Below are 27468 nucleotides of genomic sequence, written 5' to 3'. Positions count from 1 at the left end.
GCAGCAACCACGACCGTCGCAATGTACGTCCAAGCTTCAAAGTCGCAGGCCTGAACGAGTGGGTGTCGGCAGGCGACCTGTTTCGAGCTCTCTATACTTCTCCCTATTTTTTTACTCCTTTTTTTCTCTTTTCCTTTTTTTGTGCAGCAGTCCAGTTGCTTGTCTTGAGATGCCCCGCCCTCTAAACGCACTTAACTAGCGCGGAAAGGTCCACTCAACTGATGTTAGTGAACAGCTTCTGGTTTCACCCCACCACGCTCGAAGCCTCAGAAGAATGCCATCACAACCATCACCACCCCCGCCACCAATCCTCAGCCTGTAGAGAAGCAACCCGTTGGAAGAGATTCGCGTTGCGCCACACACCGACCCTTCCGTCTGGCCCCCGTTCGAGACAGATCGAGACAGGGAACCCGTCCGCCTCCGGAGCCCAGCGATCGCTGCCCCTCCACGCTTCGCGGAACTGACCGAACGCCTACGACCACCCACGCAGACTGCCCCGCCCCGCGATACTCGACATTGGTCCTTCGCCATGGATTGGCGGCCCAACGAGGAGTCCTTACGGACTCTTGCCGCCTGTCTCAAGGATTCGCTGAGCGGCTTCAACAAGGCTGCGCAAAAACAGGCCGAAATTGTGAGTTGCGACGAAGCTTTTTGCGACTGCGATCCGAATGACGGGGCCGCCCTGGCAAGCCGCGATGGTGCACTCAGAAGGGAACTGACCGAACCGCCCCGCGCAGATGCTCTCACAAGCGAAAGCCAACCCGGACATCAACAATTACTTGGCTTACATTTTCTCGAGCCCCGAGCCGCCTGCCGGCCTGGCCCTGCCGCCCAATGATTGGCACCTGGTGCGCTCGTCGGCCGCCATCATGCTCAAAAACAATATCAAGTCGAATTACAAGCAGATCCCCGAGACCAGCATAGCGCTGATCAAGCTTGCCGTCCCGCTGGGCATCCAGGACCAGAACTCCCAGATCCGCAATTACGCAGGCAACATCGCGACCGAGATGGTCCGCCGCGGCGGCCTGTACAGCTGGCCCGAGCTGCTGCAGGACCTGTTGAAGTTGCTGAGCAACGAGTCCGGCCAAGTGTCGAACGAGGCCCAGGAGGGCGCCATGGCCGCCATGGCCAAGATATGCGAGGACAACACCAAGCTGCTGGAGCGGGAACACAACGGCCAGCGGCCGCTCAACTTTATGCTCCCCAAGTTCATCCAGGCGACCAAGAGCCCGTTGCCCAAGGTCCGCACCTATGCGCTGACCGCAATCAACGTCTTCACGCCCAGGAAATCGCAGGCCATGCTGAATTCCATCGACGACCTCCTCCAACATCTCTTCTTCCTCTCCGAAGATCCCGTAGCCGACGTTCGCCGCCAGGTCTGCCGCGCATTCGTCCGCCTCGTCGAGACCCGACCAGACAAGCTCCTGCCCCATCTTGACGGGCTGGTCGAGTACATCCTCACCCAACAACAAGGCGACGACGAGGACCTGGCCTGTGAGGCGGCCGAGTTCTGGCTGTCGGTCGGCGAACACGACGACCTATGGCGCAACCTGGAACCCTACATCCAAAAGATCATACCGGTGCTGCTGCAGTGCATGGTCTACAGCCCCGAGGACATCGCTGTGCTAGGGGGCGAATCGGACGACGAGGATGAGGAGGACAAGGAGCAGGACATCAAGCCACAGTTCGCCAAGAAGAATCTCAAGCGCGGCGCCGGCGCCGGCGCCGAGGGGTCGGCCGAGGCAAGCCAGAATGGGCATGCCTACGAGAAGCTGGCGAGCATGGACGACGATCTGGAAGAGGGCGAGATTGACGAGCTGGACGAAGAGGACGGCGGCGACGAGAATCCCGACGAGAAGTGGACGCTCCGCAAGTGCTCGGCCGCAGCGCTCGACGTGTTCGCGACGGATTTTGGCGGCCCGGTGTTCAACTCGATCCTGCCATATCTGCAAACGAACCTGAAGCACCAGGACTGGCCCTGCCGGGAGGCGGCCGTGCTTGCGCTCGGCGCTGTGGCCGAGGGCTGTATGGACGTCGTGGTCCCCCATCTCCCCGAACTCATACCGTATCTCATCAGCCTGCTGGACGATCCGGAGCCGGTCGTGCGGACAATAACCTGCTGGACACTCGGGCGGTACTCGGCATGGGCGGCCAACCTAAGAGATCCCGCCCAGCAACAGACCTACTTCGTGCCCCTCATGGACGGCATCCTCCGGAAGATGGTCGACAAGAACAAGAAGGTGCAGGAGGCCGGCGCGTCGGCCATGGCAAATCTGGAGGAGAAGGCAGGGAAACACCTCGAGCCATTTTGCGGCCCCATCATCCAGCAGTACGTCTTGTGTTTCAACAAGTACAAGGACAAGAACAGGTGGATCCTCTACGACTGCGTCCAGACGCTGGCCGAGCACATTGGTCCCGTGCTGGCACGGCCCGAGCTCTGCGGCCAGCTGATGCCTGCTCTGATCGACCGGTGGCAAAAGGTGCCGGATCAGTCGAGAGAGATGTTCCCTCTGCTGGAATGTCTGTCGTATGTCGCCATCGCCCTTGGCGACGCCTTCACGCCCTATGCCGAGCCCATCTTCGCGCGCTGCGTCAACATTATCCATCAGAACCTGGAACAAACCTTGGCGGCCAACAACAACCCCGAGCTTGACCAGCCCGACAAGGACTTCTTGGTCACCAGCCTGGATCTCCTGAGCGCCATCATCCAAGCGCTCGACAACGCGAAGGCCGTCGCGCTGGTCAAGAACAGCCAGCCCGCCTTCTTCGAGCTCTTGAGCTTCTGCATGGAAGACCCTGCCGACGAGGTGCAACAGTCAGCCTATGCGCTCCTCGGCGACTGCGCCAAGTTCGTGTTCGAGCAGCTGGAGCCGTTCCTGCCCTCCATCTTGCCCATCCTGCTCAAGCGGCTGGACCTCGAGAACATCCTCGACGAAGAGATCGACAGCAGCTTCAGCGTGGTCAACAATGCCTGCTGGAGCGCCGGCGAGATCGCCATGCAGTACAAGAAGGGCATGGCGCCGTTTGCGCAGGAGCTGCTGCAGCGCTTCCTCGAGATCATCTCCAACCCGGGCGTGCCGCCGGGCGTCAACGAGAACGCGGCCATTGCACTGGGCCGGCTGGGACTCGATAACTACGACATTCTCGCCCCACATCTGCCCAAGTTCTCCGAAGAGTTCCTCCGCGCCATGGACGACATCGACCCGACCGAGGAGAAGGCAACGGCGTTCAAGGGCTTCGGCATAGTGGTGGCGCATAACCCGCAGGCGATGGAGAAGGACCTGCTGCGCTTCTTCACGTCGATCGCGCGGTATCGTGACCTCAAGCTGCAGAATCCCATCAAGCAGGAACTCCATGAGGTTCTGCAGAACGTGAGTAGCTTTTTGATTTTTTTTTTCCCCCTCAACCTCCATCTGCAAGGTTTGAACGCTTCTAACCCAGGCAACAACAACCCAGGTCCTCAACATCTACCGCCAGCTGATCCCCCAGTTCAATGACTTTGTCGCGCAGCTCCAGCCGCAAGACCAGCAAGCCCTGAAGGCCACTTATGTGCTATGATATCTACATATCCACACCCAGTCCGAGCTCTCGTCCTTTTCTAAGAGGGGGCGGACAAGGCGATGGGAGAAATGGGATCGCCGCTGGAGAGCAAAAAGAGCAAAAGTTTCATCAGCCATCAATTCCCTTAGCTCTTGTTCTTCCTTTTTACGCTCGTGTGAACAACTACTGGAACTAGGGAGCTAGCATTTTCTTTTTCTCACCATCGCACAAAAGCACATGGCACATGCTCTACCAGACCGGATCTTTGGTTCTCCCCCTTCCTTAGCCATGCCCAACATACCTACGTATGTAGGTGCGCACATGTGAAGGACAACGGGCAGCATTGCATGCAGCAAACGACCGGGGGAGGTCGTTACGTCACGTTTAAGCAGGTAGATAGATAGTTCATCTGTCTTTTCGGAAAGGAGGCCGGTTGAGTTGCGGATGGGGTGTTTGTGAGATGGGAAAGGGGTTACAGACAGGTTTGGGGGTGGAAGGTTGTTGGGGGGAGGGGGGCGAAGGGGGTAGGGGGGCGAAGGGGTTACGGGGGAAGAAGAAGGCGCAGAGAATATACCCCTCCTGTGTTCCACCCTTCCGTTATTCGCTCGCTCGCTCGTTCGTTCGTTCACTTCACTTTGCTCATTTGCCCAACAATCTCCATGGTTATGGTTGCGGAGGCTGTCTTGTCGGATGGGTGTTCAGGGCTTGGACAGGGGGTCCTGGGGCTCGGGGCTTGGGGAAGATAGGTGGAGAGGATATGGACATCATGAAGGTCGGGGATGGCATGATATGCATGGTATCGGTTGGCATGCTTTGCTCTGCTTTGCTTTGCTTTACTCTGCTTGATGGGATGTGTTGAGTTCTGGATTGCTGTGCTTTCTTTACCTTTCTCTTACGTTCCACATCTCACGCCTTCTTTCCATCCCTTCTGGCGGCGGCTTGGCATTGTGCTTTCCCTGCTGCTGGTCTGATCCGGTTCTTCAAGGATGCGCCTTGGTCTGGAGGGTGGTGCAAGGGGCATGGTGGTTCGGTGGGAGGTGGTAGTAGAATAGCTTGGACTGCGGATGGAGGGATGGGAGTGGTTTTGGCAGGCGAAGGAGGGGAGGGTTGATGGACACGAAAACGATCTGATAAACGGGACACTTCTTCATCGTTCTCCCTTCCCCCCCCACCTCCCCCCCCCCCCCCCCCCCATCTCTTCTTTCGTTTTACTTTTTCTTTTCTTTTTTCTTCTCTTTTTTTCCTGGGAGGGGGAGGGGGCTTCGGGAGGAGAAGACGGGGGAAAGGGGGAAGTTGCTCTGTGAGGAGAGATTGGGTGAACAGTGGGCTAAGTACCTGGCTGGCGGTGAATTTTAACGCTCGTGGCTGGTCGGTGGCAGGGACGATGGCTTGTTTGGCGGCAAGCCGATCTCCTCTTTCGCTCAAACCCTCTGTGGCAGGTTTGGCGGGTGCCAGCATGGAGCAGATGAAGTCTCTGGCCGGGAGCGAACAAAGTTACCTACTGGAGGGAGGCTCAGTTGTTGTTTCATTTACAGTGAAGGGGCACTTGGAATGGCGGAGGAAGCGCATAAACACGGCGGATGTGGGTCGAACCCGGAGCCTACTCTGGCATGTTTCTATGAGGGAGGGGGGTCTGTGACAACATTGCGGTAGCCAAAAACGCCGGCAATAACTCTGGCTCACTCGGGGGGAGATTTAGTGTGGAAGGAAGTCTCGAGGCAGGTAGGGCAGGCTGGGCCACATGGTAACCGGGGGGGAAGAGGGGGGAAAACCGCATGGCTAGATTAGCTTGTAGATAGCTCGGCATGGACTGGTGCATTTACACTTACTTAGATAGGCCATTAGATAGCTTGTAGGTAGCTGCGTGGTGCCATTGCTCGGGGGTCAAGGTGCAAGGCGTATCTCAGGTTTCGTTGCAGCGCAAGTCCAAGCGAGTTGGGTATGTCTGTTGTCGCATGAATGGTCAACTTCGAACTTGAAGGACATAGTGAACACTATGGATGGAACATCCTCATGCTTTGCTGTCTAAGAAATGCAGGTGCGAAAGTGACGGGAAGCTGAACTGGTCTCTGTTGCTGGCTACGATACCCTGTGTGGGGAGAGGTCGTGTTTGCACCACTGGACATACTGTGTAGCCATGTGTGCTTCCACAGAACAGTTTTTTTCTGTACGTAAGTCAACCGGCTCTTACATGCTGCCCACAACGGTTCTCTGCCCCTGCCCAAAAACTGCAGGGCGTGATTACAGCAGTCTTCAAACATGCTTTGCTGGCCAGGGCACTGCCGCAGCGGCGCTGACAGGTGGCAGTTCCTGTGTGTCCCGTGAAGCACCGGAGCTCTGCAAGACGCAGATGTGGTTAAATCCAGGCCCGATGGAACGGTTACATTGATCGACAGCCCTATGGCGGCTCAGTTCCTGTACGGAATACACTACCTGCCTCCCTTGGTAGTCGTGGCCCGCTCGGTGGCTTTGGAAAGCCATAAAGCCATTTGATTTGGTAGTGATGTGGACGGATTTTGTTTACTTTGGCGGATGATCTGCGCCTTGCTCGCGCTCGCGAGTAACCCGGCCAATGACGGACGGCATTGACGGCGCCTGTCAGCGGCGGCTCCGGTGCGAACTCCATCGTGGCCAGGGGCAGGCCATGAGTTGGTGCTTTCGGCCGTGGCTGTGCACCTAGCCAGGGACCGCGGCTGCGGGACGGCGTACTGTGTACTGTGACAGTAAATTGCTGCATCATGCGTGTTTCACTCGCCCTGCGCAGCGCGCCGGCCGGTGGCGTCTGTCGTTCGCTCTGCCATGGCACCATCATGGTCAGGTAACGTTGAGAAGCAGCTTCGTGGGGTTTCCGGGCTTGCACAGCATGAATTAATAGGCTGTTTATTGCTCTCGTTGTGACCCTGCCGAGAGAGTTCCTTGCCCAATCAATCCTCAAGTACAAATGTGTACATGCCAAGTCCGCGTTGCACAAGGCGGCCGGTCCGGAGCACCGCGTCTCTTGTTCGACCTGGTTGTCAAAAACGAGACTAAAAAGAGGTAAGAGAAAGAAAGAAGAAGAAGAAGATTTCAGCCTCTGCGGAATACACTACGCAGCAGGCTTGGCGCGACAGGCCAATGGTGCAGCAGGCTTCGCGACAGGCCAATGGTGGGGTTCTGATGATTTTGTGGTTTCCAACATATCCGAATCCAGTAATTATACCAAATCAGGAAGGCTGACGTCGGCAGCTTCCCGGGCCCGCAGCCATTCTTGGACAGCATTCCGGGGTCGTCGTTAAAGAGGTCCCGCCAAGACACTAAGAATTACAGGCTTTTACACATCGCCAAGGGGTAAGTGGGGCCGCGACGACTTAGAGCATCAGCGACGAAGACAAACCGCAAATACTCGCAAAAACTCGTCGCAACAACTTTACGATACCTCAACCAAATTGAAAAAAAAGAAAACAAAGTTAACCCGCACCCTAACCTTGACCCTCACCCTAACTATAACCCTCACCCTAACCAGCGGGGGGCTGGCGCCGCCCCCCGCACCCCCGGCGAACTAACCAGTGGCTAACCCGTGGCGATAGTGCAAACCCCGTGGCGATGGTGGCTACGTACTGACGGTGTAAGACCAGGGCTGGAAATTAGTCTTGGCGGGACCTCTTTAACGTCTACCCATTCCGGTCCCTGGCGGAGCATCATGTCACATGAAGAAAACGGTTTTCAGGGGTTGGCAAATTTCCCCAGCTTAAGTGCCTATGTTACACTAAGGTAGTTACTAAAAAAAAAAAAAAAAAAAAGAAAAAAGAAAAAAAAAGATAGACGGAGAGAGAGAGAGAGGAGGCGAAACATTGTAAAAGCGGAAAAAAAGGTCAACTCTCTGAAGAAGAGAAACTGTGCTATGTCACCATCAGCCAGGTTGCAAAGTTTACATGTACATACTTGGTGGAGGAGGACCGATCTAGCCGCCGGGATGCTTCCGGAAGACCGGCGCAAGCAACAGGGGGCTTGTCCTCGCCATCCACAAGGACACAAACACAGTGACGTTCACATTAACCGCGGCTCTCGCCCCGTCGTCCATTACCGAGACATCCAGCGCCCACCCGATATTAGCAACGGTACCTGTGTAGTATAGCGTTCGTCACCAGCGTGGCACAGCCGTCGATCCCCTATATGTGCCTCTTCCCTGGGTCGTCGTTAAAGAGGTCCCGCCAAGACTAATTTCGGAGACTGCCGCGTACAAGTAATTACATTTCGCCAAGGGGTGAGCAGGCCACGACGACTTCGAGCAACATCAACAACGAACAATCGCAAAGACTCGTCGCAACAACTTTACGAAAACTCAACCAAATCGAAAAAAAAGAAATCGAGGATAGCCCGTACCCTAACTATCACCCGTATCCTAACCTTAACCTAAGCCCTTATTAACGGGGGGCTGGCGCTGCCCCCCGTACCCCCGGCGAACTAACCCTTGGCGATAGAGCAAACGCCTTGGCGATGGTGGCTACGTAATAACGTTGTAAAAATATAGCCGACAATTGGCCGAAATTAGTCTTGGCGGGACCTCTTTAACGTCTACCCTTCCGTGGCGCTGGCAAGTGAGACCAAGCCGCCAGGAGTAGTAGTGTAAGGAGGCTGGCTGATGGGGAAGGATGATGCTCGCCTCCCTTGCTGGTTCAGAGAAGATCGTCGACCGCAGGTGCCTCACCGCGCTTTGGGGTTGGACAGGCCCCCAAGGAGAGAGGCGGGTAGTGTATGGAGTGTAGTGTAAAGAGCGCTGGGTGTGCACTGCGTCCTGTGTCCCTGACGTCCATGCATGGCATGGGATGTGCGAGCGAACAGGCGGGGCGAGCTGAGGCTGGTAGTGTCGCTGCCGTGTGTGTAACTACCAGCCGTTGCCGGGGGGAACATGTGGCAGTGAGTGTAAAAGGAAGATGTGTGTTGCGGTGTTAGTGGACTACAAAGTACGTATGTATGTACAGTACACGTAGGAGCAGCGCGCTTGTGTGCTGGCTTCTGGAAGGCTTCCTCGACACGGAACCGGGACCACGGACTGGGGGGCTTCTGGCGTCTGGTTGGCATCTGGGGGACGGCTTCACGTCGGGCAAATACCCCCATCGGCGATGCCTCTTGTTTGGCGACTGCGTGTGTAACCTGGGTCACGCGAGACGTTGAACAAACGGGCGGCTCATCCGCGGCATTGGTTGAAGAACGAGCACCGGTGGGCTTCGCGGTGGCTGTGGTGTGATATAGGCAAGGGAGAGATGGCAACGCGAAGGGATACGTGGAGGTGGAAGAAGCCATTGATACGGCGAAACTGCCGCATGACTCCGTCATCATGCCGTGGAGTAGTGAGTGTGTCGTGAGCCGCAATTCGCCGAGCGAGGAAAGCCATGGTTTTCAGCCGCGCGCTGCTTAGTGTGTCTCCGCCCCCTGGATCACAACATGCAAGAGTTGTAGTCTAGTGTATGTAGTGTATTCGCCCACTCACAGAGAGCCAAATCGGGAAACGAAACAAAGAAAGCTATATTTAGATTAGGATAGCCATTAAGAGCCGGTACCCGGGATGTGGTTTACCCCGGTATGGTGGACGGCCTGTCGTGTGGATCTGAAGACACATCCAATCCATGTTGTTGATGGCGGACTGCGTATGGCTGCGCGTACACTACACTATCCCGCTAAGATTGTGGTGTGCTGCGTCGATGCTGTTCCCGCTCGTCCCCGCCACGGTCCAATGAAGTGGGCTGTGTCTTGAAGACTGCTACGCGCATGACAGACGATCGCCGAGTGGATTCGGCGCTTGTCACACAACATCATCATCCACAAGCGTCTCCATACCACAGCACTCCGTCGAGTCCGTTGTGGCCTGTTTCCTGCTGCCCGACCAAGTCCGACTTCATGCGATGCCATGCTCCCACCAAGAATCTTGCTACCTTGACAGGCTGCTCACCGCTTCTGCGGGACCGTTGCTTCTGAATCAAAGCCTGTGGAAGCTGAGTTGGCTGTCCCAGGGCGCACGGCAGCAATTCGGTTTGATCGGATTTGGGTGCGGACAATGGCAGCACGCAGGTCGAAGCCGAGTCTAGATTTTTCTTGGGAAAGGGATCAGCACGGCATAGCAGGACGCAAGCAACAACAGGTGACGTCAAAATCGGCAGCACCCGATCTGGTCGTCCATGAGCATCCCATTCTGCTACCACAGTAGCTACCCTATACCGTACACTACACTGCAGTGGGGGGTACGCGGTGGTGTGCAGGACGAGAAACAGAGCGCGGTCGGAGCCCGGTCAGCCTCCGCGATTGGTGTAGAACTTTCTCTCTCAACGAACTGGCGATCCGGGCTTCCCGCTAGCAAGTGCAGTGTGCCGGTTTCTCGGGCTCGCCACGCTTGCTGCCTGGTTTTGTTGCCAGCCTGCTGTTTGTCTGCAACACAGTTTGTAAACTGGAGGCTGCCTCATGAATCCTCACTGAGCTTTTTGTCCATCCTTACCTACTCCTTACCCGGTTGGTTGGTTAGAGCTCGCACTGCGTTATGAAGTCATGGCAAAAGTGAGTTAACGTTACGGCCCGATGTTATGGTCCGGGTCCACCTCCCAGCGCAAGCTCTCCAACCAACGACGACTGAACTTTCCGCTTGGGTTGACTCGGCAAATCCGCGGATTGGGGTTGGGGTCGAAGGCTCTGGAAAGCCAAGACGGAGTGGGGACGCTGCGGGTAACTTTCGCAGCTGCTTGATGTTGTGAGTGGCTCATTTCCCGGCCCTTCTTTGTGTGTCCCTTGGCCCAATCCGGCAAGCGACGTCAGAGTGGAGCATCGCCTGGAAGAAAAGTGGGTTGATGGAAAGGTTAACTTCAAGAATAGAAACAGACTAAGCCCGAACTGGGCAAGCCTCATTAACCTTGTCAGCAGCTCCGGATCGTTCGATGGATGGAAGCCGCCACTGAGGCCGTCAAGTCGCGAAGAAAAACGCAGAGATCTATCTGTCAACAATGGAAAGGGCATGCGGACTTCGGAGGTTCAACGAGAAGGTTCGCCTTACTACATAGTAGTCGCAATTTACCCGCATCTCCTCCAGACTGAGGCACTGCGTCGCAAGTGCGAAGGGACGAGCGGGGACAATATCCGTACCTAGTGGAGTTACTCAGCTGAGCTATGCGCAGGTGAGAAGGTCGGAAGCATGGAGTTGCAGGGCGGTGAGCTCATCGGCGGAAAGTGGAGAGAGAGACTTCTCAAGCGGCCCCCCCGCCCTCACCCTGGGTTTGGCAAAGCACGCTATTCCAAAGAGGGTCGATCTGGTAGTTAGTTACACAACTTGCGCACAAGGTTGATGGGACCTTTGGACTTGCACGGAAGCAGTGTGGTCAGGACAGTGCGGATACAAGTTGAACGGTACGATGATGGTGGATCCTATCAAGTCTGGTGTAGAGCCGTCTACACTATTCCGTACAGAATGGCATGAGTGCACACCACGGAATACACTAACTTGCAGCGGCGGCACTCGACAATCCGCAATGCGCAGACGTGAGTGTATGTAGAGGGAGGCACGCAGAGCTGGGCGTGCAGGGTAGCTGCGGAATAAATGAGACTGGCAAGGTGGAAAGCCAAAAATGGACACGAGAAACGGTTGTTGCATCGGCCAATCAGGGTGTGGATCCGGAAAATAACCCCCCCATCGACCGCAGCGTCAGAACAGGGGTTTAGCAAGTGGTTGAACCACGCTCGGATCACTTTCGGAGATATATCACAGTACAGTCTTAGGGTTAGCAGCATGCCTCCAATGATGGAGCTCGACGGGGACCGATGAAGAGGGCCCGAACGGCCCGGCAGCCGCGCTTTGCGGTGAGTTGCTCCTGCCTCTGAACAACCTAGGTATATACAACATGAACCTACACGAATGGCGGCTTGGTGGCCTCACCTCACTCCCTCCCTTCCGGGCCACAGCACTGTCCAAGCACCCAGCACCGAGCAGAGAGAATGCTCGGCCAAGTGTCTCCGAGCCTCAGAAACCCGCTCGAACCGTGGTGCTCCGGTGGTGTTGCCTGCAGGCCACTCTGGTTCCTTCAGTTCTCATTGGCTGTTGAGTCTGTCTGAACTCTGAACCCCGCACCACAGCAGGGCATTAACAATGGAGAATGCTTGACCGAAAACTCTACGCTACAGTACACTAGGACCGTCTGAGCACGACACCGGCACTGGGCGCCATCTTGCATCCGCTGCTTGCCAGCGCAGTGGTCAGATGATTGCGTCGGACTGCAGGAGGGGAGAAGGTGCCGGAAGAGTCGCGGGACGAGAGCTCACGTGTCAATTGCCATGTACACAACGTTATTGCACGGTGAGAACAGGTGCGGTGCGGTGCGATGTGGCAGGTGGGTTTGGTCGAGGGAATCCAGGAAACAAGAGAACCCCAATAGCAAACTTTCTGTTTAATGTCTGGCATCTCAGCGGTACACTAGCTGATCCACGTGGGCATCGGACATCGGCAATGGTGGCCACCCCAGATTCCATTAGGTGACGCCCCGGCGCGCGGGATGCTGGGAAAGACAGCTGGCGCTCGCTCGACAGGAGCGGGCAACCCAACCCGATCGCAGAAGTCGCAAGCGGCTGGATCTTAAAGAGGTCCCGCCAAGACTAATTTCGGCCAATTGTCGGCAATGTTTTTACAGCGTCAGTACCCCGCCAAGACCGCCAAGGGGTTTGCACTATCGCCACGGGTTAGCCACGGGTTAGTTCGCCGGGGGTGCGGGGGGTAGCGCCAGCCCCCTGCTGGTTAGGGTGAGGGTTATGGTTAGGGTGAGGGTCAAGGTTAGGGTGTAGGTTAACTTCGTTTTCTTTTTTTTCAATTTGGTTGAGGTTTCGCAAAGTTGTTGCTACGAGTCTTTGCAATTCTTCGTTGTTGATGTTGCTCGAAGTCGTGGCGACCCCGCTCCCTCGCGGCAATTTGTAAATACTTGTAAGCGGTAGGTTCCGAAATTAGTCTTGGCGGGACCTCTTTAAGAATAACCCGCAAGCGAGCATCTCTGTGGTTTGCTCCGCCTCAACAGGCTAGACCGGGTTCGGCTAGCATAGCTCCCTGCTCCAGGCCCACTTGTTGCAGTCACCGGGGACTGTTTCCGCTCCGACTCCACTCCGGAGTAAATTCACGTAGTGAAACTAGCAGCAGGTTCAGAGGGAAGCGCCGGAGACACCACGGGAACAAGCCCAGGCGGAGATGGAAAGTCCGCATCAGCAAGTCTAAGCAAACGGAAAAGCAGCGCAGACAGCATAGGAGAGTAGTAACTAGGGGGAGTGCTCAGTATGTATGCACTTCAAAGGATTCATTGCTAACAAGATCGTTTGTGCCTCTGGTAGGTACACTAGTTACTGTTGTCATCCGCCCTCAACCGGCCCGCCCTGCTAGGTAGCGCCCGACGCTAAGACCCGTCTGTGTCAGACCAAGTTAACGTAGCATTTGATAACTAACTCCAGCTGCCGCGGAGTCGCCTCGGGAAGGAACTGGATACACAACACACTGTAGCTGCACGCCGCAAGAGAGCGATGGCAATTGGCCCGGCTCTTCACCAAGAGGTAAAGCGCAGGACGGAGCCGTCTGCCGGCCGGCTTCCACTGCGCTTCCCAAGGGGTGCTCAGATCCTGCATGGGTGTGAGACGAACAATACAAGATGCATCAAGGACCTAGGTAGGTAGTCTAGGTAAGGTAGCAGCGATCAACGACACTCCCGGCAGGACCACAGCAGTTGGCTGTTTTGTCAGCTGTGATTCGCCAGTAATACTCAGGATGTATTCACCCTTCTCCATAAGGTAGTATGGCGCAGGGAGAGAGAGTGGCGTGAGTACCGTGCCCCTTCCGTCTATCCTCCTTCATTCCTCCGCCAGCACTGGCAGCCAAGCCTCCCTGAGCGCTGAGCTTCGCTTTGTATTCGAGGTCTCCGTTCTCCGTCCACTGGTGATGGCAACAGCAGGCTTCATCAGCGCGACAAACCAAGCGTCGAACGCCACTTGGTCGGCCTAGATTTCATCTGAAATCTCGCAGGTTGTATGGTAACTCAGTAAGTAATCTGTGACAGACCGCAGTATACATGCTTGTTCACCGTATGGATTATGGTACACTGCGTGCGGGTGTGGAAACCGAGGAAACCGACTACACAGTAAACCGACTGACAAGCATTGCTCGTTCGTTACCACAGCACACTCGGTAATATTCGCTGGGCGGACGCTTTAACTGTTGGGGAATAGGTTGGAACACCCTCTTTGTGGAGCGCTAACGCCCATGGGTGTGTCAACATGGTCTTGGTCGCCCAGGGCACCTGGCCATGGGCATGGAGCTTTCCCGATGGGGAAACTGCCCTCTGGGCAGTGCGCAAGGTCCCCATCCAGCGCCCATCCACCCATGCCACCCGCATCATGCTCAGTGGCATCGGCGCTATTTAACTGTGCCGTTCCCCCAACGGCCCCATCCCCTCCTCCTTTTGGTCCCTCAGATACATCATCGCAGCTGCTCCAGCACCGTCGCTGTACCTCAACCCTCTCACGTTCGCTTTAAGCAACCCACCCCAAGGAAGTCCTCGTCGACTCCTGTCATTCGCTTGTTTCTTTTCTTTTTGTGTTTGGAGAGACTAGAAACGAAAAACGCACAAAAGCCCTCGGCACGAAGAGTCACCGAATCGCGCATCGCTGCCATCACCTCACCACCTACTCTTGCCGCCGTCCAAGTCAACAAACCCGGAGAGTAGATGCCTGTCTACGAGGCTTAGCTCACTCGCCGCGTGCCCAGTTAAACGACGCTCGCTCAACGTTTCTTGTGTCTCTCTCAAACGCAAGAAGTATTCCACGATCGCTACTGCGCGGGACGGGGATAGGAAAGGAAAGGAAAGGAGCGGAACAGAACGAAGAGCTTGGAGCGAGACGGAAGACGTTCGAGACTCTGCGCACAAGCTTTCCAGGGAGAAAGAGCCGGTTCGAGCCCTTGCCGAGCCGAAGGACCGAACCCGTTATCGCAAACCCGCCAACCGCCTTTCATCCGCACCGCTCGACTTGCCGTCTGGGCGCTCTTGACTCCGACTCCACGCTGCCGCCTGAATCTGCTGCTTCTCGCATCTGGCAGCCTCAACTAGTGTCGGCCTGACGGTGACCCTCGCACGCCTGTCCCCACCGCAACTCACCCACGTTCGCTATCCCGCCGCCCCCAGGGCTCGTCGTGTGTTTACTTCGCGTCAGCGCTTCCCCTTTCCGCGTTCCCTTAGGTTGTCAGCTGCTGACTGTTTCGCAGTTCTTTCGCTAATTCTTGTATTTTCCACGTACACGTAATAATGGCTGGTCCCGGTGGTGGTCCTCCTCGTCGGAGGTAGGTTCACCCACGCCTCCATGCGCCGTTCTTGCTGTCCGTTACTGACACCCTACTAGCCACACCAAGTCCCGAAAGGGATGCGACACTTGGTAGGTTCACGCCCGAGATGAAACCGCCCATTTGCCGAGGCTCCTAGTGCCCTAACATTTCGTCACAGCAAGCGCCGCCACATCAGGTGTGACGAGAACTTCCCCCAGTGGTATGTATAACCTAACTCCCTTGCTGAGACGGGCTTGCCCTTCATTGTGACGCCATCGCTAAACATCAATTCAGCCGCAACTGCACCAAGCACAAGATCCGCTGCCCGTACAACGATGTCCCTGTCCCTGAGGATCGGGCCGGCTCGCCCGATAAGCCCGACCTCATGTGGACTCCGGAGATCGAGGCTACCATCGATGAGTGGCGCCGCACTGGAATGTTCCCGTTCCCCAGTCTCGGCATCTACCCGGCGCCCGCGCCCGAGTCCTTGTCAGTGGAAGACCTGCGGTTGATCCATCATGTTGCTTCCATCAGCAACCAGATGCAGGAGCTCGACGCCATTGACTTCACCCTCTGGACACGGCAGATCCCTATGTAAGACTCCGTCCGTCCGCGCTCTGAGACACTCTAGGTGTGGCTTGTCGCACTGACAAATTTCCGCTTTCCCTTTTCCAGAATCATCAAGATCGGCGCGACCCACCGCTATGTCTTGCATGCTCTGCTGGCGTTTTCCGCCATGCACTTGGCGTACCTCACTGGCTGCCCGGCTGTCGGCAACATGGCCTACGAGCATCGCGGCGTTGCCTTAAAGGGTCTTCAGGAAGCCATCGGTGCCTTCTCTCGCGAAACCTCTGACGCGATTCTTGCTGCGTCCCTTGTGCTCTCGTGGCAAGCCACCGATTGGTAAGCAATATTAGACTGCACCTATCCGATCTACACCAGCAGCAACAACAGGGGGGCTAACTAGCGCACAGGCGGAGCTGGACCCAACTCATGCAAGGCACCTCATCTGTGAGTCAATTGAATTGCAGCAAAATGCGCGGGAACGTACACTAATACGTGCGACAAACAGGTCATCGAGGCCATGGATCCGTGGAAACACGAGTCCCAGTTCGGTGACTTCATTGCCGAAAGCAGCACTTTTCCGACTGCTCCGCCGTCGCCGAGGCCGGATCACCAGCCCAGCCAGCCGCGCGAGGATGATCTGGAAGCCTTCCAGCGCGCCCTGCAGCAGCTTCAGAAGCTCGAGAGCTTCCTGAAGAAGAGCCGCGAGGACACAAAGCCCGTTGCCCAGCTCATCACTTTCCTGAAGGGCTCCCGCAAGGTTACCTCGTCGCTGTCGGTGGCCCAGCAGTTCGACCGGCTGAAGCCTCTGCGCACCTGGCTCTTCTGGCTGCCCGTCATGTACCTGCAGCGGAATGGTGCATCGCCAAGCGCCCTGGTGGTGATCGCCCACTACTACACGGCCGCCCTGCTGATGGAACGTCTCTTCCCCGAGATCGGTGCCGCTTACTTCGGAAGCATGACCATCGGCCCCGTCGAGGAGATCGCTCGCCGTCTCTATGCCATCCGCAACGCCGGCCACCTGCAGGGCGACCTCCAGACCCCGCTCAACCTGATGGAGTTCCCCATCGAGACGGTCAACGAGTTCCGCTCGCGGATGGGATGGGTCCAACCCGTGCGCACGCCCTCGTTCCCCCAGTTCGACACGCCTAGCGTGTACGTGGGCGAGGGCTCGCCGCTGATGATGTCGGCGTCGGCGAACGTGTCCGCAGAGTACCTGCCCTACGGAGACAACGTCGCCTTCAGCTACAGCACCGAGGATCTGTCCGTCATACCGGAGTCTGGCCCGAGCAGCGCCATCAGCCCGCTCCAGCTGTCGTCGCCATATGTCGACCCGCACTACCTGAACATACCCAGCCCGTCGTACGGCGGATACAGCCCTGCGTCGAGCACCTATGGCGGCGACTTTGGCGACGGCTCTCCTATCGTCTACAGCGATGCTGAAGACACGGTCTCGTACGGCGTCGACTACAACTACTCGGCCACTTCACCTATGCTGGGCGGTGCCAACACGTATGGCGTCGGGTTCGTTCCTCCAATCCAGACTGTGTGGACCTGATCTAGGTTGCACCGAGGCCTGCTACCCGCCTTGCGCAAGGGCAATCGTGATTAACCATGACGACCAGGCCCTCCCATCTCAGCACCAGTCCGGACTATCCGCCTCCTGAGGATCTCCACTCCTGGCTGCCCGCGCAACACCAATCCTTTGCGCCTTCGCCGTTCTTGAGTCCGGCGCAAACTTTGCTCCCGGTTCCTGAGTCGCCGGGTTCCCGACCTGTTTCCCTGGCGACCCAGGAGGAGAACAGGCTGGCTCCTAGTGATGTGCTCTCGGCGCCGCCAAGCCCCCGGGACAAGGGCAAGGGCAAAAGCGAGTAGCCAACTGCGCGCCTCCATCACCTCTGGTTACGACTTTTACGACCTGTTTCTCATTTCTTTCTCCTCGAGCTCCGGAGCGGCTTGCGGTTCCCTACACCTCAACACAGACGCAATTGTACACTACCCTCCTTTCAGCGATCAGCAGCGGCCCACCGACTACGGCAGCAGCGAACTCCACGGCATTGCCATGCGTGTTACACTCCTTTCCAACGCCTGCGATGATTTTACACATCTAATCACTGCATCTAATGTGCAACGACGCTCCTTTCTTGTCGGCTCAACGCATCCAAGATACCCCCCTACTGACGACGCTCCTTTCTTTTGCAACCCGGCTGGTCCGCCAATCGAATCATCAAACTATAGACTTTCCTTTTTCGGCATCATCTGCGGATCGGACGGACACGGTTATATATACCCCAACGGCATAGACACTCCTTCGGCATAGACACTCCTTTGACGACAGCACACCGGCATCATGATGAAAAGGGTTCTTTTTCATCGGCATAGATTTCGCTCCTTACGGATGATCACGATACCCAACTGCATAGCGACTGTTGTTTTGGTTAGGCTTGGTTTTTTTTGGTCGTTCCGGGGATTGGGATTGGTTTTTTTGGGGGGGTTGAAGGCTGTTGATGCCTGGCCCTCCGGGATTTTGTCTTGTCTGTGTGTGGGGACAAAAAGCACGGCTTTCTGGTTGTTGGAACTGGATTTGATCTTAGGATGGTGGTGTTTGGCTTTCTGTTTTTCTTCTGCATTGGGCGGCGTTACATGTGGGTTTCTGTAATTTTGTTGTTGTTTGTTGTGCGTTGAAAGTCGTCGAGCCTCGCTTCTACGTTGCGGAGGAGGAAATCAAGAGGGAGCCCGCGGCGGTTGTCCCTAGGGTGAAGTGGTAATTCTAATTGTAAGAGAAGGAAGGAGAGGGTTGATAGTACAGGCTGGCTGTCTGGCTTGGTAATCTGATCGGATGCTGTTTCGTGGTGGCACATACCATACGGAACAAGATGCCCTACTCTTGTGTTTGTCATTCTGATGGGTAGTCGTCGTGGCAGTGGTTGGTTATGATGATGATGCTACTCACCTTACTTATTATTAACTCTACCAACTTACGGCCTCCAAGTTCCTGTCGCTGCCGTGTCTGAGTGCCATCTTTGCCTGCGTGTTGCCGCATGCTTATCACCACGCCCTGCTACCCCCAGCCGCACGCGCTCTGCCCCGTTCACGAGTCAATATCCCCAACAAAACCTGGAACTCCCAGCGAGGGCCTCGCGAGAGAAGCCAGCACAGAGCTACTTCCTATACCTATACCTTGCCTTGCCAGAAAAGCAGACGAGATTCCCTTCAACCAGATCTCAACGAACATCATCCCCAAGGCGTGGCAGCCAGCAGCCGTTGTTATACGCCACTCCCATTGGAACCCACGGCCTTTCCTGTCTGTTTATCTACCAAAGCTAAGCTGGGTTGTCTGGCGCAGCAGGTCCGCCTGCTGGCTTGGATAACGTGTGCTTGAATATGGATGGCTGTGTCAGTCGCGTTTCTGAGAGCAGCGTTGCTTGGTAACCTTCCCATAGTATCCCTCGGGGAAGCAGAGGGAGAGGGCGGTGGTGCGAGCACCTTTATTTACTATCACTTCGCAGGGCCTTGGTGAATGTTTCCCTACTCGTGCTCGTGTAGTTGGCTACCATCCTCGCGTCTTAAACGCAGCTCGCTCCCTTGCCAGACGTTGTCAGCTTCCCTGTCCTACGTCTTCCTGCCCGTTCATCTAGGGAAGAAGTTGAAGCCTGCATATCTTGGACGGGCATCAGGGCACGGCGGTGGCGGCCGGACCGTTCGGGTGCAGGACAATATCAACACCAGTTCTTTACACACCACCAACCAGTTCCCGGAACTGGAGCGAACATGCAGGCTCCGATCACAGGTTGCCCTAGCCCGACCTGCCCAGTGCTGCACCGCTTCCCGTGGAGCAGGTCACAGGGCCTGTGGTGCGCTGAGGCGGAGTTGGTGACCACCCCCAGCTGAAGTACATAATCAGTCCCAGGACCGAAGTTGTCTTGTCCACCACCAATACCAAGCCGACATAGACCTGATTGACTACCTTGGCCCAGGGCCCCTGCACATGTCCATCATAGGGCTCTCATTCCTCGTGCCTCGTTCCGGGGAACGGTCTGTCTACTAACGAGATGTTGCGGAGCGACTACGCGAGGAAGATCCAGGGTGGCCGCAGACGAGAGGGACTTTCCAAAACCACGGCGAGGGATGTAGCTGCGCAACTGACGACTACACCTGCGTCTTGATCCGCACACCGGCCTAGGGCGCTCTATCTACTCGTCCAGTCATCTTACATCAATGCAGCACCAGGCGGAGATACCGTGTCCTCTGAAAGGTAGGGAGGTAGGTGAGTAGTAGTAGTGATTCCCATCGACATGCTATCGACATCAAGCCAGCGAGCCTCCCATCCCATATCCGCCAACCACACGGTCCCAACCCCATTCACTCCCCTTCCCCCGTTCAACCAACAACATGGCCCCCCAGAGCAAAGCCTCACAATCCGAAGTGATGTTCAATATAGGCAACCAACCGACCAACCAGTCTCACACCCGGCAAGACAACTGCTCCAAAAACACGCACCACAGACGGCAGACAAGGGAAGACAAAAGGAGCGGAATGTTAGCTCAGTATTGAGGTTTGCTGCACTGCATTGTACTGTTTCCCCAGTCTCCATGCCTCATCAGTTCGCTATTCAGGATACTAGTAGTCTCAACGCCGTGAACCACCCAACCGCACGAGCAGCCGCCGCTGCCTTCCTGACCCCAACACCACCCCAGGACGACTAATGCGTCCCCAGCGAACAGAGACGCCACCCACAGCTGTGATACGTAAAGGCGAGCACAAAAAAAGAAAAAAAAAAAAAGACCAGCCCAATGCCCAGCGCCCAGGGGTATAGACTCCAATTTCACCGCTTTCCAAGAGAGAGAGAGAGAGAGGGAGAGAGATAGAGAGGAAGAGAGCGGGAGTGAGAGAGATTGGACAAGGAAAATGAGTGCCAGCATCGTGCTCAGGTCGGCACTGCCGGAAGGGTTTAAGCACGCATGAATCAAGTGGTTGTTTCATCACCTTTGCTCCCTTGCAGACCTCGCACTGTGACTCCTAGCGCGCCCGGCGCCCTGCCGGATGGCGTCTTGATAGGTCGGGATAGGCGGGCTGGGAGGACCCCGCGTGCCCGGCGGCGTCGACCTGCTGTGGTCCGCTCGCGCGGTCGCTAACGACGCGCCGCGGCTTCGCGTCAGACGGATCAGAGGTGCGTTCTCGCTCTCGGAGCTGCTGCGCCGGCTGTTGCTCTCGGCGTCCGAGTGATCCGGGCTGGTGTACTCGGGAGGCGGGCGGCCGTCGGCGTCGTGCAACCCCAGCCCGACGGTAGGGGTTTGCTGGCGGTCGTGGTGATCCGGGCTGGTCTGCACCAGAGCCGCGGCACTGCTGCTGGGCTCGCCACTGTCGTCTGTCGGTATCAGGTGGGCGAGCGAGATATCGGTTGGGCTGCGGAGCGGGCCGGGGCTTGTAGGCGGCAGGACGCGGTAGTTTCCTGACCTCGAACGGGTATGGCCGGGATCCGAAGCGTTCGCCCCCGGGGTATAAAGCTGAGCAGAGTGGCTGTATTGGTGCCCGCGGCTTTGCGAGCTCGTAAAACCGTCCTTGGATCCCGTCGCTAGAAGGACGGTGTCGGCCTCGACGCCGTAGGGAGGCGGCGGCGCCAGGGAGCCGGTCATGGGAGCGAGACCCCACTTCTTCACGTTGGCCTCGAGATAGACGTAGCCGGCCTGGCCCAAATTGACGTGCACGACGCACGGCCCGTTGGCTCCGATTGCGGGGAAGAAATTGGGCGATTTCAGCCCGTGGACTATATCCTCCAGCTTCTTGCCGTTCCGTGTGAAGAAGATGGTCCCGGTCCGGGGCCGGTAGCCGACGCCGACAACGTCGCCCTGCACGATCTGCGGACCATACGGGGTCGCAGCAAACGGCTGGTTGTAGCGGCGGGTGCCGTTGGAGAGGTACGCAACCGACACCTTGTGGAAGCCTGCTTGTTCGTTAGCCTCGTTTCGCCCAACCGCGGGTCAGATGATCTCGCCCTACCTGGTAACCTGAAGAGCGGGTACGGCTTCGTGGCCATGCCTATGCTCAACAACGTGTTCTCGGGCTTATCGTAGATTTTTACCTCCCAGTAATAAACGTCGTTTTGTTTGGGGACAGGCAAGTTGCTCATGACGGTGCACTCGGAGTCGAAGAACTCGATCTCTGTCCGGGCCTCGACGAAGCAGTTGGCGATCTCCAGCTCCGGCTCGAACTCCCACGCGGCCACGCCCTTCTCTTGGATAGCCAGGTATTGCGATAACGAGATGTCGGTTGGCACGGACTCGGGAGGGTTTGCAGCGATGAATGCTGTCAAGCGCCAATCAGCAACCGCTCGACGCCAAGGAGGGGCGCATACCAAGACAACCTACCTTTGGCCCTTAGATACTCGGTCCTTTGGATATCATCCATCATCTCGAGGGCCTCGGCCTCCTCGCGCGCAAACGCCTGCTCGTCATCGTACTCGCCGGGCCGGCCGATCCGGTCGAGGAATATGCGCCCGGATGCTGTGTATCGGAAGAAGTAGAATGCGAGGAAGATGCAGAGGATCAGGATTGCCGACCCGAAGGACGACAGAAGGCCGATGACGACGCCATTGAGGCCAGGGCTGTAGTCGGCCATGTTGGAGGACGATAAGCGTTCCGGACAAGCTTCTTCGACCTCGGAATGCGGACGACGAATCGAGTGGCGACCGCTGCCAGGCAGCGGGTGTTCACGCGACCGCCAGGAAAACCCTCAAGCCAGATTCCCGTCCAGCCACGCTACCGTGGACGTGCGATCCCGGCAGCGTGCAGCGTGTGGCGGTTAACTATCGCTCCGCTGCTTCAAGCGAGGCAAGATAGCAAGCACCCGGTACCAGATTCGGATTTCGGGGAACAGTTAAAAAAGACGTGATGAGGCGGGCGAGAGGAAGATGCTTGTTTGTGTTGCTGGAAAAGTTTATCGCGTGTGGCTGGTCGCTGGCTGCGGCTCGTTTGTGAGACTCTCGAAGTCCCGGACCGTCGGGAGACGCTCAGGTGGGCGATCAGGGCGTCGGTGTGTCACGCTCGCGGGGAAGAGTCGCTGCCAAGAGAAGCCGAGTGGATGGATGACGAAAGCAGCGAAACAGGATGATCAAGAGGAAGGCACCGCCCGCTCGTTGAGATGCGCGAAGGAAACAAAATCACCAAGAGGATGAAAAGAAAAGTCAAGTGAAGAAGGAGGGTGTACGGAGTACATACAGATGCATGCGCGCTGGACATGTGAGGAATGAAGTGGAAGGATGGATGATAACTACCCGGTTGCGTAGCGAACGATACAGATGATCAGGTAGTTAGGTATGATGAAGACCCCAGGCTGGCGCAGGCCAGGCAACGAATGCGCTGGAGAGTTCCGCAAGCAACAGCGGTACCACGCTTAGTTGGCGGGCTATCAGCGGTCCGAGACGCGCATAGCGTAGCCAGGATCGGGTGCTAACTAAGCAAGTTAACTCATCATCAGATGAGTGGCGGGGCATGAGCCAGCGTCTCGGGCAAGGGATGCGCCTGCTGGCCAGCTGGGTCTCAGTGGCATAACTATGGCACTGGGTGGGACGGTTGGCTGATCTCTCAGCCACTCTGGAACTTGGACCGGGCCAAGGGCGGGGCAGCCAACATTCGACCGGAACGGATTGGGACCTCCGATGGCCGCCTACCGTTCCGGTTAACTACATGAGTTCCATTCCCGAAGTTCGCTTTCGCTGCTTGCGGCGGTAGGTGGCGGTGTGTGCGCTACTTAATTCTCGTTGTTCCCATCCCATCTTGAATATTCGTTGCCTCTGCGCTCCGAGTCCGGTCTCGCCTGCACCGAGCATGCGCCTGGGCCGGGTGCCATAAACCGCCCGCTGCCTGGGCCTGGATTTCCGGCGGGGCTCCTCAGCTCTGCCCTGGAGGAAGGGGTTGGGCCGAGTTTCAGAGACAGCACCAGAGAGGCGTATCAGAGCCCATAATCGGCTTGTTTCGAGCCGCTGCGACGGATGACCTTGTCTGGCTGCAACGGCCCGCAATCTTATGATCCAGCGAAACAGCAAGACGGGAGCAGCTGTTGGTTAAGCTGGACACGCCATAATGCTCCTCGCCTGCGAAATGTGAAATGCGGTTCAGGTTCGCATGAACACGAAGGTATGGGATTGCGCGACAGGAACATCAGGTTATCCCGACCGTTGCGAACAACTGTCGTCACCGATGCAAGGATCATTCGAATCCCATTCTATTTGTACATTTGTACAGTACCTTTGGATCAACGTAAGGTCGGGCATGCTGTTTCGGTCGCGAGTTTCGGTGCCCAGTGTGTAGGAGACGCCTCTACATTGGAAGGACCGCACATTGCAAAATCCGGTTTGTATCACTTCTAAGCAACGAAGCCGCTTCCAGCTGGGAGGTAGTTAGCTAAATCGAGGTGCCCAACGCACTAGGCTTCGGTGGCCGCTCCGACCGGGCCGGCCGGTCCCGGATCTGCGCCCAGGATCCCGAGTCGACTCGACCAGCCTTCCAGGGATGGATGAGTGAGCACACCGGCCGGACACGAATACCTTGGCCGCCTACACGACAACTCAATTCCTATCCAGACGTTTGATCAGAGCGCAAACTCACCACCCAGATATCTTCACCCGCCGGCGCCGACAACGGGTTGGAAAGTTGCGCAAGGGGAATAAGCATATATGATTCGTAGTTTCGTAGTTCCGTACATGATGTAAACACATTCGTCCAACCAGCTGTCCGCCGTGCTCTACGTGAAGACCATGACCGCCATCATTCCATGCCCCATCATCCATACAACATGCCCATTGGCGGTCGCCACAAACGCCTGCCTACGGAAAAGCCCTTGCTTTGCTTCTCCCCCTCGTGAGTCTCTAGAGACTCAAACCTCTCACGCGGCACGCTCCTCCTCCCCGCCCCGATCCCTGTGCCTCCTCGCGCCCGCGCCGCCCCTCTTCTTCCGCTTCTCCTCCGCGTACGCGAAGTCGGTCACCGACGTGCCCGTCACCGAGCTCGCCGCCGTCGGGATGTGGTGCGAGTGCCGGTACACCTTGGTGCCGAGGTCGCTGCCGCCGGCCTCGCTCTCGGCCCAGCTGCCAGGCACCCTCGAGTCGCTCGGGGCGGCGCTCCGGTGTCGCGAGCGCGAGCGCGCGCGTTGCTTCTCCGCCGCGTCGTCGGTGGTGGTGTTGGTGGCCCCGCTGACGACGCTCTCGGTAGGCACCTCGTCGATGCGGCGCAGCGCCATGGTGTCGTCGGCACCGCGGATGAAACTGAAGTCGCGACGGATGGGGGCGAGGGCGGATGACGACGCCGCCGCCGCCGCCGCGCGGCCCTTCTCTTGCAGGCGGCGCGCCTCGGCCCGGATGCGCTCGTTCTCGCGCATCGCGTTCTTGTCGGCGGTGGAATAGACCTTACGGATGCCGCCTCCCGTGCGCTCCTTGCCGTCCTTTTTGGTCGGCGTGTTGGTAGGCGTGCTCTGGCGGTTGCTGATGAGATCCGACGTGACGTCGCTGCCGGTGTCGACGGTGGAAGGGGCGGCGCCGGCTTGGCTGGGACTCGCGGTCGACCAGGTCGGGTTGGTGGAACCGTCCCAGCTGGAGCCCTCGGCCTCGCGGTTCATGCCGCCCACGCGGGCTGGCTTCTCATGGCGGTAGCTGCGCAGTTGCTCCTTGGCTTTGGCCTCCGCCTCCTCGTCGACGACGATGCCGTCGGCGTCGACCTTACGGCGGGACTTCTTGCGCTGTTCCTTCTCACGTGCCTTCTCCTCGCGGCGGCGCTCCTTTTCGCGCTCCTTCTGTTCTCGCTTCCTGCGCCGCTTCTCGCGACCAGAGATATCGGACACGCCGCCGGTGATGCCTGTAATGCCCGTCGTCGCACTGACGACGGTGGTCAGGTCATCGCCGGTGGTGGTAGTTCCGTCTTCCACGTCTTTGTAGACGCTGCCGCCGCCAAGGACGGTGCTGGGTGTCGCATTCGAGTAGACGGTGCCGTTGGGTCCCTTGCGCCGGAGAACGGTCGACTTGTAGTCCTCCCAGTCGCCCTTTTTGAAGTAGAAGCCTCCGTTCTTCGCCCAGAAAAAGAACCAGATGCCCACTATGACAAAACCGGCGCCAATCAGGCCGAAAATGGCGAAGACAGCATTGTTGTTGATGTCCTGCGGATGGATCGTGCCGGCTGCCGGGTCTCGCGGCGGCTCCGCCTGGTCTCGGCCCAGGAGAACCGACCGCGCCGCGAGCGGGCCAAGCAATGCGGCATCGGATCGGGCGCGGAGGAGATTCTTGATGATGGCAGGCATTGTGATGCCTAATCGCTGCGGTGTTCTCTGTGTGACAAGTTGGCAAGCGGCGACGCTTGGCTGGTTTTTGCTGGCAAACCAGCCAAGCGAAGTGACAAGGTTGTCGACCCAATGGCTGAAGGATTGGATACGACCGAAAAAAACAAAAGCGACTTGGTCGGGATCGAGAGGAGAGTACGGGCGCGAATCTCCCACCGCGAGTTGCAAACACAATAACCCGCTAGATTGACTGAGCGACAGAGGAAAGATGCTGCTGCGGTTGTCTGTTGTGGTTGAAGCCGGTTAACCCAGAAACAGGGTGGCTGGGGCCCGGGCTGCGGGGTGCTGGTTCCTGCTCCAAAGAGAGAGGCTGGGCGCGACAGATGAGCGCAAGAGACCAGGCGCTTGGCAGGCAGCCAGTCTGAACTCGACTCAGCCTTGTGGATTGCTCAGTCAACCGCGCAAGCAGGGGTTGTTCTCTTGCGACCCTCTCACTTGGCCCTGACCGATCCTCATTGTGCACGATGACGTCGGTAAACAAACCCACTTCATTGCCCAGCAACCATCGAGCAACCACAACCATCCAATGGGCTTGGCCAAATTCTGCCCCACCACGATAACGTTAACTTGCGAGCTCTCGGCTGGCACTCCCCAAATCACCCCTTGACAGTTAACAATCATGAGGGGATCCTCCACTGCCGTGTCCGGCACGTCAGAAATTAATTGCCCACCAGAAACACCCGGGACGACCCAGTTACTGCAGCTACCGCACACAGCCGATTCCAGAACACTTCCAGAGCGGAACATGCGCATTGTGAAGCTAATGAGGGCAGCGCAAAAGTTCCCGCCGCCTCGCAACCACTATTGCGACCGCTATTGCAGCATGGGAATGCGGCAATTCGGGAGAACGACGGAATGGCATGCACAGCTAAAGTTGACGGATACGGATACATATGGTAGGCTCGAGGCAAGGTTACGGGTAGGCCGGAGCCTGCCCCGACGAGGCGCCGAGGCGGGAATCCGAAACCGGAAGGAAAAAAAAAAAAAAAAAAGGCATAAAAGAAACGGTGTGTGAGCTGTTCTCAACATCGCGGAGGACCAAACCAATTTGCAGCCAACCCAACAACTGACTCACTTCCGTCCTCTTGTCACCCCTCCGCTGGCCGGCCTCCCCTCGGTGCATTCCACGTGTTAGCGTGAGTCCCGCCGGAGTCTCGGCCACCACAGCAAGGACCTCTTAGAACGCCACATATCATAAGCTCGTCCTCTGTTCCACGCAGCATAGCCAACCACAACGCTGGAATGCCTGTACAACCTCTTCCAGGCCAAGCTCCGATATAGCCGTCTCAGGTCTGTATCACGGCGTCGCCGGAGCCCAGCGAATGACGCGGCCCGGCCTAAGCGAGAGCGGTCCAGGACTGGTCGTCTGTTGTTCTCGCTGTTCGACTCTTCTGCATTTCCAAGACTAGTTAGTGCAAGTAACCTATCCACAAGACCGAGTTGGAAGTCATCATTCGGCCTCTCGCGCTTCGACATTTCATGGCCTCTCACTCCGGGAGGGAGGGGACCAGGGTGTGCTTGAGGGATGAGATAGTATATCTGTAGATCGACGGTAAACTCCTCCGTATTCAAATCCGTTGATGACTCGCCTTCCACAAACGTGAGGCGAAGACGGCAATACGAGCATCAAACTGCCAAGATCAGATTTCTGAGATCACTTGCTGTTAGAGCAGAGTTGTCACAGCCATGGTATCCCCACAGTAGGGTGTGATGAGAAGCGAGGACAATGCCCGGCG

General features: G+C 57.2%; 5 protein-coding genes across 5 annotated transcripts; 3 read left to right on the top strand and 2 right to left on the bottom strand.

The window, feature by feature from the left end:
- Window positions 1-34: 34 nt before the first annotated feature.
- On the top strand, window positions 35-3649 carry THITE_2108187 (uncharacterized protein). Its single transcript, XM_003649520.1, has 3 exons — window positions 35-631; window positions 738-3371; window positions 3457-3649. The coding sequence occupies exons 1-3, from the start codon at window positions 530-532 to the stop codon at window positions 3556-3558; spliced, it is 2838 nt and encodes a 945-aa protein (XP_003649568.1). The 5' UTR covers window positions 35-529; the 3' UTR covers window positions 3559-3649.
- Window positions 3650-11317: 7668 nt separating this feature from the next.
- Window positions 11318-11645, top strand: THITE_2108185 (uncharacterized protein). The gene has a single exon (XM_003649519.1). The coding sequence runs from the start codon at window positions 11400-11402 to the stop codon at window positions 11598-11600; it is 201 nt and encodes a 66-aa protein (XP_003649567.1). The 5' UTR covers window positions 11318-11399; the 3' UTR covers window positions 11601-11645.
- A 3007-nt stretch (window positions 11646-14652) lies between these two features.
- On the top strand, window positions 14653-17519 carry THITE_2108176 (uncharacterized protein). The gene is made up of 9 exons (XM_003649518.1): window positions 14653-14728; window positions 14786-14860; window positions 14920-14952; window positions 15021-15062; window positions 15137-15436; window positions 15518-15745; window positions 15817-15853; window positions 15915-16930; window positions 17032-17519. The coding sequence occupies exons 2-9, from the start codon at window positions 14826-14828 to the stop codon at window positions 17279-17281; spliced, it is 1941 nt and encodes a 646-aa protein (XP_003649566.1). The 5' UTR covers window positions 14653-14728; window positions 14786-14825; the 3' UTR covers window positions 17282-17519.
- Window positions 17520-20250: 2731 nt separating this feature from the next.
- Window positions 20251-22170, bottom strand: THITE_2108172 (uncharacterized protein). Its single transcript, XM_003649517.1, has 3 exons — window positions 21775-22170; window positions 21407-21712; window positions 20251-21350 (listed from the first exon to the last, which is right to left on the bottom strand). The coding sequence occupies exons 1-3, from the start codon at window positions 22022-22024 to the stop codon at window positions 20389-20391; spliced, it is 1518 nt and encodes a 505-aa protein (XP_003649565.1). The 5' UTR covers window positions 22025-22170; the 3' UTR covers window positions 20251-20388.
- Window positions 22171-24031: 1861 nt separating this feature from the next.
- Window positions 24032-25803, bottom strand: THITE_2108171 (uncharacterized protein). Its single transcript, XM_003649516.1, has one exon. The coding sequence runs from the start codon at window positions 25691-25693 to the stop codon at window positions 24290-24292; it is 1404 nt and encodes a 467-aa protein (XP_003649564.1). The 5' UTR covers window positions 25694-25803; the 3' UTR covers window positions 24032-24289.
- Between the last annotated feature and the right edge of the window lie 1665 nt (window positions 25804-27468).

The sequence above is a fragment of the Thermothielavioides terrestris genome, chromosome 1 (assembly GCF_000226115.1).
Source record: "Thermothielavioides terrestris NRRL 8126 chromosome 1, complete sequence".
NCBI classification, from domain to species: Eukaryota; Fungi; Ascomycota; class Sordariomycetes; order Sordariales; family Chaetomiaceae; genus Thermothielavioides; species Thermothielavioides terrestris.
Note: the sequence above shows the minus strand (reverse complement) of the source record. Positions and strands in the feature narration are given on the sequence as shown.

Coding starts and splice junctions, on each gene's coding strand:
- THITE_2108176 (XM_003649518.1), top strand. CDS start 14,826: ATGGCTGGTCCCGGTGGTGGTCCTCCTCGTCGGAG. Junction 15,437..15,517: donor TGGACACGGCAGATCCCTAT/GTAAGACTCCGT, acceptor TCCCTTTTCCAG/AATCATCAAGATCGGCGCGA. Junction 16,931..17,031: donor GCCAACACGTATGGCGTCGG/GTTCGTTCCTCC, acceptor CATGACGACCAG/GCCCTCCCATCTCAGCACCA.
- THITE_2108185 (XM_003649519.1), top strand. CDS start 11,400: ATGAACCTACACGAATGGCGGCTTGGTGGCCTCACCTCACTCCCTCCC.
- THITE_2108187 (XM_003649520.1), top strand. CDS start 530: ATGGATTGGCGGCCCAACGAGGAGTCCTTACGGACTCTTGCCGCCTGT. Junction 632..737: donor CGCAAAAACAGGCCGAAATT/GTGAGTTGCGAC, acceptor CGCCCCGCGCAG/ATGCTCTCACAAGCGAAAGC. Junction 3,372..3,456: donor TCCATGAGGTTCTGCAGAAC/GTGAGTAGCTTT, acceptor ACAACAACCCAG/GTCCTCAACATCTACCGCCA.
- THITE_2108172 (XM_003649517.1), bottom strand. CDS start 22,024: ATGGCCGACTACAGCCCTGGCCTCAATGGCGTCGTCATCGGCCTTCTG. Junction 21,713..21,774: donor CGAGTATCTAAGGGCCAAAG/GTAGGTTGTCTT, acceptor GGCGCTTGACAG/CATTCATCGCTGCAAACCCT. Junction 21,351..21,406: donor CCCGCTCTTCAGGTTACCAG/GTAGGGCGAGAT, acceptor ACGAACAAGCAG/GCTTCCACAAGGTGTCGGTT.
- THITE_2108171 (XM_003649516.1), bottom strand. CDS start 25,693: ATGCCTGCCATCATCAAGAATCTCCTCCGCGCCCGATCCGATGCCGCA.